The 17067-nt window shown below is 41.1% G+C and overlaps 1 protein-coding gene across 7 annotated transcripts in view; it reads right to left on the bottom strand.

The window, feature by feature from the left end:
* Positions 1 to 17067, bottom strand: part of zc3h18 (zinc finger CCCH-type containing 18) — a 48355-nt gene that overhangs the window by 7170 nt on the left and 24118 nt on the right. For 2 of the 7 annotated variants that reach the window (XM_034205080.1, XM_034205079.1), the window contains exons 12-18: positions 15224 to 15316; positions 14619 to 14897; positions 5438 to 5548; positions 2013 to 2021; positions 1692 to 1897; positions 1019 to 1233; positions 522 to 648 (exon numbers count right to left, since the gene is read on the bottom strand). In XM_034205080.1, coding sequence (XP_034060971.1) covers positions 522 to 648; positions 1019 to 1233; positions 1692 to 1897; positions 2013 to 2021; positions 5438 to 5548; positions 14619 to 14897; positions 15224 to 15316 — 1040 coding nt within the window. The remainder of the gene's footprint in view (positions 1 to 521; positions 649 to 1018; positions 1234 to 1691; positions 1898 to 2012; positions 2022 to 5437; positions 5549 to 14618; positions 14898 to 15223; positions 15317 to 17067) is intronic. The other 5 variants (XM_034205082.1, XM_034205081.1, XM_034205083.1 and 2 more) reach the window with 5 other exon arrangements.

Raw genomic sequence — 17067 nt, 5'->3', positions numbered from 1 at the left:
AAAAATGGATTAATTACATTTGAATAAAAATTCAAGTTAGTAGCTATTATAGGCATAAAAAGACAAATGTATAATTCTTTCTTTAATAGAAATGTTTCTTCTGCCCGTAAAGTGTCCAAACCAGGCTTGTCTGGATAAGCGCATTTTTAAAAACATAGTCATTGTCCATGCCGGTTTCAGTTGGATTATTTGTCACAGTTGCTCCGATCAGATCGTTCTCCTCCATTTTGTAGATTATTTACGACTTTTGAATCCACATAAACACATCGGCAAAATCCGGCTTACTTTGAGCAGGTGTTTTAAACAATTTAATCCCTTTGTGAATTGTTTCCACTTGCGCCGTCCTTTAATTTCTTCATACAGCGGGAATCCAAATGAATTAATCCTGAGTCCAATAACCATCAAAGTCACTCCAACAGTGCTCCTTAATTACGCTTTCATCCTCCTTTAACAAAATACTTCACATTCATCCAGTTTGTGACAGTAGTTGTAGCATTTTGAGACTTTTAAACTTTAATTACCACTGTTGCGCGGTTGTTGGTTCTCACCTCTGTCTGGAGACATGGCCACCCTCTTACTGAGGGGGGAGCCGGGCCGCTCTTTGTCTGCAGGCAGGTACCTCTTCCTGCTGCCCTTATCTCCCTGCTGCTGCAAAACCAACACACGAGTCAAACAATGCAAATAAAGATACAATACATGCAGACAATTATAAATTCAACTTCGAAATAATTTACAGGTAGCTTTTACAAAAAGCTTTCAGAGAAAACATGTCTGTACTTATGATTATCAGTCGCTGATCGGAGGGACATATTTTATGGATTCAAAAGGCATTAAAAAGGTAATAAAACATAACTACCATCACCTCTCAATGTCACAAATAATACAATATCTTGCATGTTCCATCTTTTTAAAAACCAAAGTGTCACACAGACACCTTTTTCACTGGCAGCAGTGACTTCCTGGAGGGGACTGAGATAGAAACAGACCCTTTAAAAAGAGAAAGTGAAGCGATAGAAACCTTGTTGAGGAGGGTGAGTTTGATGTCTTTGTGGGAACCTGAACCTCCATAGCTTCCTGGGGGGCCCATGGAGCCAGGTGGGGGATGTACATGGTGGCCCCCCCTGCCGCCAGGTCCTGACCTGGGCCCGGGGTGGCCCCCTCTTAGTGTGGCACTAGACGGGTCCATCTTCCTGCGGTCCTCTCTGAAGGGTTCCTCTTTTTTTGATGGTCTCTCTGTGGTGAGGAAAGACAAATATGAGACCCGATGAACCATCAAATGCTAATCATCAGTTTTATACCTCCCATTTACAGAAACATTGAAAATATAAAAAAATTGTATACATGCCATTTTTTTACTTTTCCCCCCAATTGTCTACATTTTGTTGTTGTACATTAAATACTTAAGTGTAAAGATGTGTGAAAGGATGGTGATATCCGTCTTAAAATCAAAACTGTGGTACTTTTAATTTAATTATAGCATGCAAAACATACATTTTGAAGAATAAGTGTAAAATATGAACTGTAATGCCTCTGCAGCAGAGTTTGTAGAACGTGTTTTCATTCACCGACTGATTTCAGCTGGTTTTTCATTCCACACTTGTCCATTCTTTGAGTAGCGGACCCATTTTAAAACGTATGATCCTTATGTTGTGCTGTTGTAGCAGCCTATCCCTCCGCCATGCAGCACTCACCCCTGATCTTGTCTCTGCCTTGTGGAGGCCGGTCCCGCACCGGCACTCGCTCCTTGCGGGGGTGATTGGTGGTGGGGGAGCGGGAGCTGGCGGAGGACACAGGGCTGGCCAGGTCAGCATACATGTCGTCTGAGTCTGCGCTGCGCACCGAGCTGCTGCTGGACGAAGCCGAGGACACGGAGGACACGCTGCTCACACTCAGAGATCTGAGGGAGAGACACAACATCCCGACTGAACTGCTGCTTCTCAGGGTACACTGTGAACACTGCACAACATGCACACATCTCTACACACACACACCCTGAATAACAAATATCATACCTGGATTTCCTGGAGGGTTTCCCAACAGAGACAGCACATGAAAGCAAGAGGGAAGAACACAATACATCCATATTAGACTGTGTAATCACTAAAACCCATTATATTTACATTTCAAATACCTTTATATTTTCATATTTGGATTGAAGACTGACAGTGACTGCCTTCACAATAATGAAACCAGAAAAAAAACACTACAATTTAGTTGGAAGCAAAACCTAAAACCGGCCAATTATAGTGCAACTAAAACATTTTTGCAAGAAATTTGGACTACGTGCCTGAAACTGTTATATTGCATTGCTCCCAATGCTAATATTGTTAAGTAAATATTCATTGCAGTAGCTGTTTTGTTGAGGGGTGCAACACACACACACACACACACACACACACACACACACACACACACACACACACACACACACACACACACACACACACACACACACACACACACACACACACACACACACACACACACACACACACACACACACACACACACACACACACACACACACACACACACACACACACACACACACACACACACACACACACACACACACACACACACACACACACACACACACACACACACACACACACACACACACACACACACACACACACACACACACACACACACACACACACACAGTGTCGGAATGCACTGCCTCACATGTAGGCCCATAAGGTGAACCCTGTTATCGTTTCATCCCGCTCCACAGAAGTGGAACTACATAATCTTTAGTTCATAAAAAAGAACGAGTCATGCTTATCCACCCAAAAAAAGTTTGTCGCTAAAATTCCTGTCAATTCTTCTAGGCACGTAATTATTGGCTGAACTAGTCCCTTCAAAGCGTAATAATATCTTGGTCAAAAGTAGTGCCACGGTCCGTCACGTGATCGCGCTACACCAATTGGGTAGCTGCATATACCGGTATCAACAAACAGATTTGGAAAAAATGGCGACCTCCATGGTTTCATCGAGTAGCGGGGACGAGGAAAACGCACCAGAAAGTCTCAAAAAGTCAAAATGATCAACACACAGACATTGTTTACATGCATATTACGTCTGTGAACGAAAAGGTTGATTATTTTACCAATACAAGATGGAATACGTACAGGACAAGCTTACAACGGTGGCATTGATTTTGAAGTTACAAATACAATATTATCATATTACAATAATAATAATAATAATTATAATAATATAATATAATATATATATCTATAATAATAATAATCTATAATAATAATAATAATAATGCAATTCATCAAATTATTATATGATGAATGAGTAAATAAATGAATCAATGGTCATTGGTATAAGTACTGCATTTTATTGATCTAAATTACTTAACGTAACAAGTTAACCTTCTTGGACGCAGCTATGTATGAAATCAAGTCATGTTTATTGTAAGAGTGCATTTAACGTGTACAGGGTAACAATAACAACAGACAGACAGACAAAAAGTCCTCAGTCTAATGGAATAATCCACGAGCTCAGCCAATGAACCTAGCGATGCGAACATGGTAGTCCAGAAATGTTGTTGTAGCTGGAGTTGGCTGATAAACGCTGCTAGCCAATGTTGATTCGATGGTCAACTCTGTTCCCAGAGAGTAAAACCTCTCACAAATACTGCGTATATAACGCAAATACCTCGGACTTAGTGATGTATTAAGACATATGACAAAACATGACATAAAACAAGCATACAGCACTGTTTAGAATCCATTTGGTCTGGTTTAGCGTAACCATGTAGGCGGCCATCTTTCACTTCTGTTGACAATATGCAGCTACCCAATTGGTGTAGCACAATCACGTGACGAACCGTGGCACTACTTTTGACCAAGATATTATTACGCTTTGAAGGGACTAGTTCAGCCAATAATTACGTGCCTAGAAGAATTGACAGGAATTTTAGCGACGAACTTTTCTTTGGTGGATAAGCATGACTCGTTCTTTTTATGAACTAAAGATTATGTAGTTCCACTTCTGTGGAGCGGGATTTCTTTTCTAAAGGACTTTTCGAGGTTCACCTTGCGGCCTAATGATCCCATATGTAAAGAGAATAAAGACTTGCTGTGAAAAGAAAAACCAATGGATGTGAACATGTTTGTGGGTACAGTTCAACATGGGTTGTCTATTCTTCCCTTGGAATTGTGTGGGGATGAGATTTGAAGTCTCACCAGTAGTATTTCAACTACTGTAACAATGTTTACCGTTGCTTGGCAACATCGTCAGCTGCTCCGGTTAGTCTCTCATCACCAATATGCCGCTTTCTGCTTTACTTCAGATATTTCTTGTTTCAGTTAACATCGAGTTCAATGCTGCAGTTGGTTGGAGTTCCTGTCTCTTGCTGCCTTAAAAGGTGGGGTATGTAATTTATTTCAGAAACACTTTTTGTTATATTCCATGGAATGCTCTTAACACCCCGATAGCAATGAATACATTAAATGCTTTGACAATAAATCCATACAATAACGTCATCTCTGGAAGCCGTAGCGCTGTAAAAAGCACGACCAATAATCTGAGCCGGCCCGGCTAAAGTAACTGGATGGCCTACCTGCCTGTCAGCCTTCCATCTGTGCACAAACTTATCTCGTGCCCTCATTGGTCATGTGTGCGTTTGTGTGTGTTGGAGGAGGGGCTCTGGAAGGAAGTCTGAAGGAAGGGACAGATTTTTTCCGGCTGTGTATTTTCAAATTCTAGCGCACTCGAGCTGGTTTCTCCATTCTTACCTACCCCACCTTTAAAGAGTCAAATGTGTAAGTACATTATACTCCATAGATTCATAATTGTATCCAGCAACAATGTCTTAGTATGTGTGCCTTTTGCCATTATTAACGAATATCTTCAAAGCTGTTCTGCAAATAAAATGCTTTACAAGTCAAATACCATCTCACCGTTGTATTCCACCACCAACCAGTCAAGTTGATGCTAAAGTTGAAACTGCCATTAGTAGCCTATGTATTCTTATGATGTGGCCAAAAGGTGTTTTGTGAGTCACAGTCACCTTGCCATTTACACCCCTCCAAATTCTAATTAGTTTATCCATGTCCAAGTTGGAATTTGTGCCAAATTTGAAGAAATCCTTCCAATTTGTTCATGTGGTTTAAGGATTATGAGTATAGGACAAATGTAAAGTCACAGTGACCCTGACCTTTGATCATCAAAATCAGTTCATTCTCAAGTCAAACTGCACATTTAATGAAATCCCCTCAAGGCATTTCTGAGATTTCCCATTCATAAGAATGGGATGGAAAAACTCCCATGGGGCCGACAGACAAACCGCTGCGGTGGAAGGATCAGAATAAATGCACACATAGATGCAATAAATGGTCATCAACATCTCTCTATAAAAAGGAGGGTTTTTTCTCGCAAACTGCTGTTTTGATGACATAACGGTGTTAACGGCGAGTACCTGGATTTTCTGGATCCGGAGCGTGAGCGAGATAGGGAGTTGGAGGATGATCTGGATCTGGAGCTAGAACCAGAATAACTGCTTCCACTAACACTTCCACTCACAGTTCGCCTGGAAGAGACAGACACTGAAGTGAGAACCCGGGAAGTAGTTCTTATAAAATCAAAACCAGGGTCTACTACCCATCTCTTTATTCAGATATGATTACACATATCGGAAGGTTTTGATACCAAATGTCTTTACAAATAAAAGGAAATAACTCAGCCACACTCAGGTCCCTGCTACTCTCGGTCAGAAACATCTGAAACACTAAGGTCATTCCCAAAAATGAATATTAGTCCCAAACCACTGTGGTCATATAGAAGAGCGTGGATGTTTTTAACAGAGGTCGTTTGCTGTCAGTGAAGTTATTGGTGTTCCAAGTTAACATTTATTTGTAGAACTAGTGAGAAAATAAACGTACAACTTTTATCCTCTATCATTTAATAATAACACAGCTAAACCACTGTACAAGAAAAACCTATGGAAAGTTAATTTCAACAATGTGTGTTTCCATTTCAACATTCTGACACTGTCCAGCGGTTACAGTGATAGTGTAAAGGTAAAACAGCACACAACAGGCACATCGGTTGTTGCTAGTGTTTAACCACAGAAAATGGTGATTTATGTTAGTATATCAAGCATCCATGACTTTCATCCAGTCCGTAGATATAGCCTTAGTCTATCTATATTTCATATCATTTTAGGCAGGAGAATAACCATTTAGATTCCCAATATCTGATCAGTTTATCCAAATAATGCCTATTAGTTTCAGAGATGTGACAGACCCGCTGCTGGGTGCCATAACTTATGGCCATCTTGCTTGAGTATACTTTAGGGTTAACAGTCCGCTAGTATAATATGACTCCATTTAGTGCGAAGTACTTTGTAGTACATGCACATTGAGTAGGTAGACAGTATCATACTGGGAACCACTCAAAAGACAGGAAGACACTTCAAATAACTTCATAATAATACCCCATCCCACTTTTCAGGCCAGTAACAGGTATTAAATATATATATATATATATATATATATATATATATATATATATAATATACATGTCAATCAGAAGGACGTGGTTTATAAACAGAATAACCAATAGGTGTAGGAACTGGTTTTCCAGGACAGTTTCGGTGGTGAGACCAATTCAGCCTACACACACACACAAACACACACCCACCCACAGGCAGAGTAGAAAACAGCCGCACACATCCTTACTGTTCTTTCCTGCCCTTTAACGGCTCTTCCTCTTGTCTGTGGTTTCTCGCTGTCACACATATGTATGCGTTTGTACTTATCTTTTCCCCGGGCTATCCACCCACTCCCACACACACATACCAATCTCTTTGGTCTTCCCCCAAAATGCACAACAGGGATACACCTGTAGTATCCTTTTATACCATACACAAACACAGACTCAACTATGCAAATCTGAACGGGGTTGGGAAATCCAGTTCTGCTTATTGCCAATGTATCTTAACAAAGCAATCCACTGACTACATACTTCCTTACAAATGTCATCTGGGAAACAAACATGTAGGAAGGTCAACCTTCTCCCACTCCCAAACACTACCCCTGAACCGCATAGCAAAGCATCATAACAGTTTTAACTCTGCTCACACAAAAACATTTTTAAAGACATTCTAACAAGGTTTTCAATCGGACGGGACCAAGACACAATAAATCTCTCAGACCATTTTCTTATTAAGCTGCCTCTTAAAGTAAAACGTAAGTGGCTAGATAAACGATTGTGTGCTCTTATATAAAAGGTTTTGCAATATCAAACAAATACATCTATAATACTTTTGGTCATATAGATATGATGACAATGCTGTGATGCTCACAATCAGAGCAGCGAGCCACCTTCAAGAGCCTTTCTAAGCCAACCTACTACAGACAGCTATGGCGCACATAGCGCTCCAGAAAAAAATCCTCCAACACTGAAGATGTTTATTCTAGTCGAGTTACTTACAACAGTTACAATAGTGAGTCGGCTGCCAACAAAAAAGGGTTGTTTTTCTATTAACTGGTTTGCAATAAGAATTAAGAATGCCTCAAACTGTTTTGTCTAAAACAGATCACCATGGATGGGACAGTAGCATTTTTATTTCCAGGAGACAGCATTTGAGTCTGCACTAGGGCTGCCACAGCCTTAACACTCGGGAATAATCTGGAAACTTGAACACATAAAAAAATAAATAAACACAAATTAATAACAAATTAATCACAATACCATGTTCCGACCCCAACTTCCTGCGCAAATGTTTACCAGGAATTGCATGGCAATGAAAAAGAAAAGAAAAGTGGTACTAGCTGCACTGACTGGAGACCACTGGGCATCAGCTAGAACCATCACTGTCGTGGCGTATCCGAACACCTGATCTATGACGAATGTTCTGCACCCCTTCGCTTTAGGTGTGATAGAAGGTAGACATTTTGCTGAAGCATGCGCCAGTTTCCTGAAGTTGCACAGGAGACAGCAGACAGGGTCAGCCCTGCAGGAACAGATAGAGTTTGCAGAAAATAGTGCCACGGAGAATACTATCATACAAGTGCATGTGTAGCGCAATATACAGCGGGGAATCACAGAATGTTAAGAAATTCATGCCAATAATTCAGAAATCTAAAAACCAAAGCAGCGACCCTACGGCTCCCAGTCCAAGCCTCTACTGACTGAGTATTTCCCAGGAGAGCGATGCACACCCACCCAACCATACACATGATGTCAAATAAAACGTAATTCATCACACCAGGCCACCTTTTTCCATTGCTCCAGTTCTGATGCTCTCGTGTCCATTGTAGGTTCTTTGGGCGGTGGACAGGGGTCAGCATGGGCCCCCTGACCGGTCTGCAGCTACACAGTCCCATACACACGTACTGCGATGCACTGTGACAGCTTTCTATCAGAGCCAGCATTAACCGTTTCAGCCATTTGAGCTACAGTAGCTCGTCTGTTGGGTCGGACCACACGGGCCAGCCTTCGCTCTCCACGCCCATCAAGGAGCCTTGGTCGCCCATGACCCTGTCGCCGGTTCACCGGTTTTCCTTCCTTGGACCACTTTCGGTAGGTACTGACCACTGCAGACCGGGAACACCCCACAAGAGCTGCAGTTTTGGAGACGCTCTGACCCAGTTGTATAGTCATCACAATGTAGCCCTTGTCAAAGTCCCTCACAACGCTTTCACATTTTTCCTGCTTCCAACACATCAGCTTTGAAGACAAAGTGTTCACTCGCTGTCTCACATATCCCACCCACTGACAGGTGCCATTGTAACCAGATAATCAATGTTATTCACCTCACCTGTCAGTGGTCATAATGTTATGGCTGATCGGTGTATATGTTGGTCAGAATAACCCTATGTTACGCTAGTAGTTAAGATACATATATAGATAATAGGTCTTAGGACAACGCTCCATTTTACATGTGTCAAACTTTAAACTGTAAGACATGCTTAATAAAAAGTTAATAAGCTTTCAAGAAATCGTAAAAAATAAATAGGAAGTGGCTGTACCTTAACTAACGTTGTCCAATCTGGACTAAACTTGTCATGCCGGTGGACATTCACACGTCAATAGTACTGAGCATGATTCAGAGCAACACTTACAGGCAAAAGGAAACAGCAACTATCGAACTTAACAAAGTTATCAGAGCCCAGAGGTGGGACCAAGTCATTGTTTTGCAAGTTCGAGTCAAGTCTCAAGTCTTTGCGCTCAAGTCCGAGTCAAGTCTCAAGTCAGGATGGGCAAGTTCAAGTCAAGTCAAGTCCTAAACTTTGACAAAACGAGTCATAAACAAGTCATTATGTGTTTTTCACCAAATGTAATGACATCGATCAACAGAATAATACTTAATAATCAAATTGCTCTTTATTAGTCACATTAATAATTGAATAATCCATTTTCTCTCTGCTGGTAAAGTAACGTGTGTTTTTCTAATTTAAGAGGGATCAGTAAGGTAAGGCTACCGTGACGGTTTGATTCAGAAGGAGTTTAATGTATAAGATCCCTGATGTTAAGGTAACCAGAATGTTTATTTCCACTGTGTACAACATGTTATAAGGGACCCACAATCTATCTTTATGCAAGGGATAATGTGCAGCGAGGCGGTCTCTATGGGGAAAAGAACACCTGCATCTAGATCCCTCTGCAGGTGGTACTTTAAGTATATATTGATGCTAATACTTTTGTACTTTTACTTGAGTAACATTTTGAATGCAGGACTTTTTATTGTAACCGAGTATTCCTACACTCTGGTACTTTTACTCAAGTACAAGATCTGAACTTCTCCCTCCTCTGGCAATACATCCTGAGTGGTTACCAAAACAAAAGCCTGCTCTCAAGGTTATTTTCATTTTTACAAATCCTGCACTCAGCTTTGCTTTCTCCAATATCATTGAAAAGCAGCCAGATGCTGCTTCTTTTTTCGGTTTTAGCTCATTTCTTGACTTTTTCCGACGGGCTTGCATTTAAATCCGTCTCCCCGTAGCTCCCTGTGCAGCTGGCCTGTACCACTACACCTGCTGTTCCCCCCACCCTTCTTTCACATAATGGTATGATTCTAGTGTGTCCTCGCATATGATTGGCCGCATGGTGGCCCAGCTAAATAAAGTCCCGCCCCTGCCTGCAAGGATTCTCAGCAAGAGTAGGAGCGGCTGAAGATTCTGCTCTCCCCGACGGGAGTCTGCTCTTCTAGCGGCATCTCGCGATCGGCGTGTTGGAGACCTCTGAATTAAAGTAGCAAGTCACCTCAAGTCAGAAGGCTCGAGTCCAAGTCAAGTCCTGAGTCATTGGTGTTCAAGTCCAAGTCGAGTCGCAAGTGTTTTGTGATTTTGTCAAGTCGAGTCTCAAGTCATCAAATTGGTGACTCGAGTCTGACTCGAGTCCAAGTCATGTGACTCGAGTCCACACCTCTGTCAGAGCCATCTTTAAGGTATTGTCTAAAGACGTGCAGGAGGAAAAATTGTGAAGCTATTTGGTTTTAAAGCCTCGACCGTGGGGTAGCGTTCTTCGCCCAGAAACAGCAAGTTGTTGAAACTTGAGCATACATTCTCCCATCCTCTTCCAACTGCCTGATCAATAGGAATCCAGGCCTGACACAGGGTTCTTCCACCTTTTCCAAAGTCAAATTCAAGCACTTTTCAAGCATTTTCAAGGTGCATTTTCCAGCTTTTCAAGCGTCTTACAGCTGTTGTAAATTACATATTTATATACACATAATCAAATGATTATTTCTCTACCTCACATTCAATCAGATGTTCTTTATGCTATAAACAAATGTGTGTTTCATAATAGCCTTCTACACGAGGATGAAACATTAAAGAAAAGAAAACTAAGTTTAATATTTCAAAATGAGTGATCTGTACGTAGACTAGGCCTCCCATATAACCTGTCTGAGCCAATATACAACAATCAGCCAAATAACTTTTCAATACATTATTGATTACTATTTTTGAGGTACTTTTAGGTTGGCAGTGAACATAAGTCAGAAGTACATGGTGTACTTTTACTCCACTACATGTATTTAATACCTTTAGTTACTTCACAGATGTGGATGAATGATGTGAAATCTAATCAAGTGTTGAATCAGACTGTAGTTCCACCTGGAGTAAATCCACAAGCTACCCTGCAGAATACAAAGTACTTCAAACTAGCTGCACCTTTACCAGCTTTGAGAACACTTTCATGATCAATCATTATAAAACATATCATAGATATTATTCTGAAATGGACCAATCTGCACAATCACTACTTTTACTGTCTTTCACTATATTTTGATGAGAATACTTTTCTACTTTCACTTGAGGAACATTTTGAATACAGGACTTTTACTGTAACAAAGTATTCCTACACTCTGGTACTTTTACTTTTACAAGATCTGAGTACTTCAACTTTTACTCAAGTACAAGATCTGAGTACTTCTACTTTTACTCAAGTACAAGATCTGAGTACTTCTACTTTTACTCAAGTATAAGATCTGAGTACTTTTAATTTCACTACAAGATCTGAGTACTTGTACTTTTACTCAAGTACAAGATCTGAGTACTTATTCCACCTCTGGTAGCGTATTAGTCTGAATTGAGAGCTGCATACAAATAGACTCACAATGGTAACAAGTGGAAAATAATATGTACAAATGTGTACAATGATTTGTAGGTAATGCTGACCTGCTCAAGACACCTGACTTATACATCTTCAAAGGAAGACTGTGTTCATTCTACAATTACATGGGATTGAAGCAACATGTAGTTTTACTTGTATAATACTTCAATTTGATATAAAAGACAGTTTGTTTTCATCTGTTTCCAAATAAACAAAGTCTTGGCTTTCAGAATATTAAACTTGTTTCGGCAAATTCAGATGATAAATACAACTTTGAAGCTTCGGCATAATTACAAGCAGAGAACGGACTAATGTAACATCACAGCAAGCATAACAGCAGCTGGTGTTTCTTATGAGTGTTTCCCCGGTACGTACACACACACACACACACACACATCACACACACACACACACACACACACACACACACACACACACACACACACACACACATCACACACACACACACACACACACACACAAACACACACACACACACATCACACACACACACACACACACTACACACACACACACACACACACACACACACACACACACACACACACACACCACACACACACACACACACACACACACACACACACACACACACACACACACACACACACACACACACACACACACAGCACACACACCACACACACACACACACACACACACACACACACACACACACATACACCACACACACACACACACCACACCACACACACACACACACAGTTATGAGGCACGAAACATACTACCAGTAGAAATACATTGCTTTCAAAATCGCTCTGTGTCGAATCAATAGATTATATTTTGTGACTATAACACGAAATGCCGTGAGGAGCTTCATCCTCTGAACACCACAGGATGGCGACTGACATAACATAGGTACGCTCCTCTGAAATGATTGTCCCCTGCAATTATTATTATCCCTCAATCGAGTTCGCTATTCAGCTAGCTAACGTTAGCTTAAACAAACGTAACATGCCACGTTAGCCTAATCTAAAATGCTCTACTACGGCGTACCTTTCATGTGGCTCGTCAGCGCAGACTCTCGCATCGTTATGTTGCAAACTTTGCAGGAGGCTACTCGTGGGCTTGACCCTCGTCTTAGCCATGGCTTGTATTTGTCTTCTGCTAGCTAACGCTCGTTGAAACTGCAACCTCCTGGCACACAGTCATCTATCACTCATCAGAATGCCCAGGTCACACGTAACACAAACACTTGCAGGTCGCGGGCATAGCGCGGGAAGGCCGCAGCGGAGCTGTTTTATGTAGAAGCGAAGCAATTCTTTTCTTTTAATCTAAAAAGCGAACTATTCAGTCAGACAGCAATTTATTGTAAAAGTAAAGCATTTACATTTTCAAGCACTTTATCTCAATTTCAAGCACCATTCCCAAAATTCAAGCACTTTCCCAACCTTGAAAACACCACGTCAAATTTCAAGCATTTTCAAGGATTTCAAGCACCCGTACGAACCCTGCTGACATCATCCCCACACAAATATTGAGTCAAAGTCCTAGCTAAACAAACTTGAAGAAGGAAAATATTAGGTAGTGTCCAGTTGTCGTAACAAGCCCGCTGCTGACATATGTGGGGCAGCGGTGTGTTTATTGCTGATGCAACTTTAATTAGTATTATAACCAGGGGTGCACACAACTGGTGTGCATGCGTGGCAGAAATCTGAAATGCGTAACTTCACTTTTGTCACTGCGCGCCTTTGCGTACCTGGTAGGTCATCAAAAACAAAATACATATTTCGTCCACACTTTTTGGTCAACACTCAATTGAGTCAATTAGTAGACATGTCCAAAAAAACTAAATACATTAGGCAGCCACTTTGGCGTTTTGCTCCCTGCAAAAAATCTCCGGACTATTGGACTGATCGAACTAAGCCGAGCTGCACAGGCCTTAATGGACCTGTGAAGCCTTACAGGAGGCAGAGGCTTACATCACCGGACGACTCAGTTGTTCACCGTGTGCACAGACGGGGTTGTTGTTAACGTCGGTATGTATGAACAACATACGTCAACTGGCTGCGGAGGGAGACTCCCCCTGTGCACTTTCTGTGCCCCGCGCATACACTGGAGAACTGTGCAAAATCAGCTGATCGCAAAGTTCACTATCAAGCTGCTGCAGTTTTATTTACAACAAGGTGGAGCAAAACTGAACACACAGGTGCAAACTTACTCAGGGTGTTAATGGAAGAGTTTGTACTCAGAGAGAAGTACTCAGCTCTTGTGTAGGAATTCATAATGTTTCTCAAGTAAAAGTAGAAAAGTAGTATCATCAACATATAGTTAAAGTACCAAAAGTAAAAGTAGTCATTGCTGCACAGTGCAATTGTTCCATCTCAGAATAATATATATGATGTGTTTTATAATGATTGATCATGAAAGTGTTCTCAAAGCTGGTGAAAGGAGCAGCTAGTCTGAATGACTTTGTATACTGCAGGGTAGCTGGTGGATTTACTCCAGGTGGAACTAAAGTCTGATTTAACACTTGATTATATTTCACATCATTCATCCACATCTGTGAAGTAACTAAAGGTATTAATACATGTAGTGGAGGAAAAGTACACCATGTACCTCTGAACTGTAGTGGAGTAGAAGAACAAAGTAGCATCAAATAGAAATACCCAAGTAAAGTACAAATATCTCAAAATGGTACTTAAGTAGAGTACTTGAATAACTGTAGTAACTTCCCACATCTGAAATCAGATATGACTTCAAGTCATGTGATCATTTCTTAGTATTTGATCCTTCAACTTGGCCTCAGGAAATGCGAGGACTTTTTTTGGCAACACGTTTTGGAGAAAGCAAATCGGAGGCTTAAAAAGAGACAGGGAGGTGCATCTTCATCATATACCATGCAAGAAGAGGAACTAGAGGACAGTGAAGGAGACACTGAGGAGGACAGTGAGGAAGACTGCACTTATTAACACCACGCTTTGTGTGGGGTGAGTACCAAACGCTGTGTGCACCCCTGGTTATAACCTGAAATGGCCTTATGGTGAGGCACTCACCTTCGTGGAGGATGTTGCTGACGTTCTTTTCGCCTCTCTTCCCTCGGAATTGGAGGTTTTCCAGGTTCCCTTGGAGGAGGGGGTCTCCCTACTCCACCGCTGCCTGCCGCGCCTCCGGCTCCCCCAGTCTCCCGGGGATTGGTTGGAGGCTTCCCTCCCTCTGGCAAGGGTTTGGAAGGCCTGCCCGTTGGTCCACCAGGTGGAGGAGGACTGGGAGCCTTCTTCATGGTGGGCTTATCCCTGCGAGGAGGGGGCATGGCACCCGGCTTCAGCGGCATGCTTAGGGATGTAAAAGGCACTTTTTCAAGCATGCAGACAGTGATTGATAGGCATGTGCTAGAAACTAGCATGTCAGCAGAGCACATGCAATGCTTTAGCTAATGATGAACAAATCATTAACACAAATAAGAAAGCATGATGATGGAGAAAGCTACAACCACAGACTGTATTCTGCCTTGTTATGACAATAAATCACATGAAATGACAACATTATTTACTAACACTAACAAATTGAACCCTAGAATGTGCACAGAAACAAAGATAGAAGCAAATAATATACTCCCGGTGGACAATGGCTTAAATGGATGAAGGTGCTGAAGAGTTACCCTTTGGCTAACGCAGGGGGGGGATCGGCTTTGTTCTTAGCGTTCCTCTGTGCTGCTGGACTCGGTGACGGGGAGGTGGAGAATGATCGAGACCTATAAGCCATAAAGTAGTCATGAAATGTTGATATGCAGTTTCATTTCAAGAATAACATGACTATAATTGCTTTCATCTATTGCATTATGTTGATGCATTTACAATTTCAAGTGTGAGCCGAACAATTCAAAAAAAGCAATGTTAGTTCGTTAGTTAGATAGATACAGGGTTCTTCCACCTTTTCCAAAGTCAAATTCAAGCACTTTTCAAGCATTTTCAAGGTGCATTTTTCAGCTTTTCAAGCGTCTTACAGCTGTTGTAAATTACATATTTATATACACATACTCAAATGATTATTTCCCTACCTCACATTAAATCAGATGTTCTTTATGCTATAAACAAATGTGTGTTTCATAATAGCCTTCTACATGAGGATGAAACCATTAAAGAAAAGAAAACTAAGTGTAATATTTCAAAATGAATGACCTGTACGTAGACTGGGCCTCCCATATAACCTGGCTGAGCCAATATACAACAATCAGCCAAATAACTTTTCAATACATTATTGATTACTATTGTTGAGGTACTTTTAGGTTGGCAAGTCAGAGGTACATGGTGTACTTCTACTCCTCTACAGTTCAGAGGTACATGGTGTACTTTTCCTCCACTAAATATTTAATCCCTTTAGTTACTTCACAGATCTGGATGAATGATAGTGAAATATAATCAAGTGTTGAATCAGACTGTAGTTCCACCTGGAGTAAATCCACCAGCTACCCTGCAGTAATACAAAGTCATTCAAACTAGCTGCACCTTCACCAGCTTTGAGAACACTTTCATGATCAATCATTATAAAACACATCATATATATTATTCTGAAATGGACCAATCTGCACAACGACTACTTTTACTGTCGCTACTTTCACTATATTTTGATGATAATACTTTTCTACTTTTACTTGAGGAACATTTTGAATACAGGACTTTTACTTTGACAGAGTATTCCTACATTCTGGTACTTCTACTTTTGCTAAGTACAAGATCTGAGTACGTGTACTTTTACTCAAGTACAAGATCGAGTACTTTTTCCACCTCTGGTAGTGTATTAGCCTGAATTGTAGCCACAAAATCACGCAGAGCTGCATACAAATAGACTCACAATGGTAACAACTGGAAAATAATATTTACAAATGTGTACAATGATTTGTAGGTAATGCTGACCACTCAAGACACCTGACTTATACATCTTCAAAGGAAGACTGTGTTCATTCTACAATTACATGGGATTGAAGCAACACGTAGTTTTACTTGTATAATACTTCAATTTTATATAAAAGACAGTTTGTTTTCATCTGATTTCAAATAAACAAAGTCTTGGCTTTCAGAATATTAAACTTGTTTCGGCAAATTCAGATGATAAATACAACTTTGAAGCTTCGGCATAATTACAAGCAGAGAACGGACTAATGTAACATCACAGCAAGCATAACAACAGCCGGTGTTTCTTGTGAGTGTTTCCCCGGGGTACACACACACACACACACACACACACACACACACACACACACACACACACACACACACACACACACACACACACACCACACACACACACACCACACACACACACACACACACACACACAACACACACACACACACACACACACACACACACAACACACACACACACACACACACACACACACACACACACACCACACACACACACACACACACACACACACACACACACACACACACACACACACACACACACACACACACACACACACACACACACACACACA

This window comes from Gymnodraco acuticeps, unplaced genomic scaffold, assembly GCF_902827175.1.
Source record: "Gymnodraco acuticeps unplaced genomic scaffold, fGymAcu1.1, whole genome shotgun sequence".
NCBI classification, from domain to species: domain Eukaryota; kingdom Metazoa; phylum Chordata; class Actinopteri; order Perciformes; family Bathydraconidae; genus Gymnodraco; species Gymnodraco acuticeps.
The sequence above is the reverse complement of the archived record's forward strand: the minus strand, read 5'-3'. Positions and strand labels throughout refer to the sequence as shown.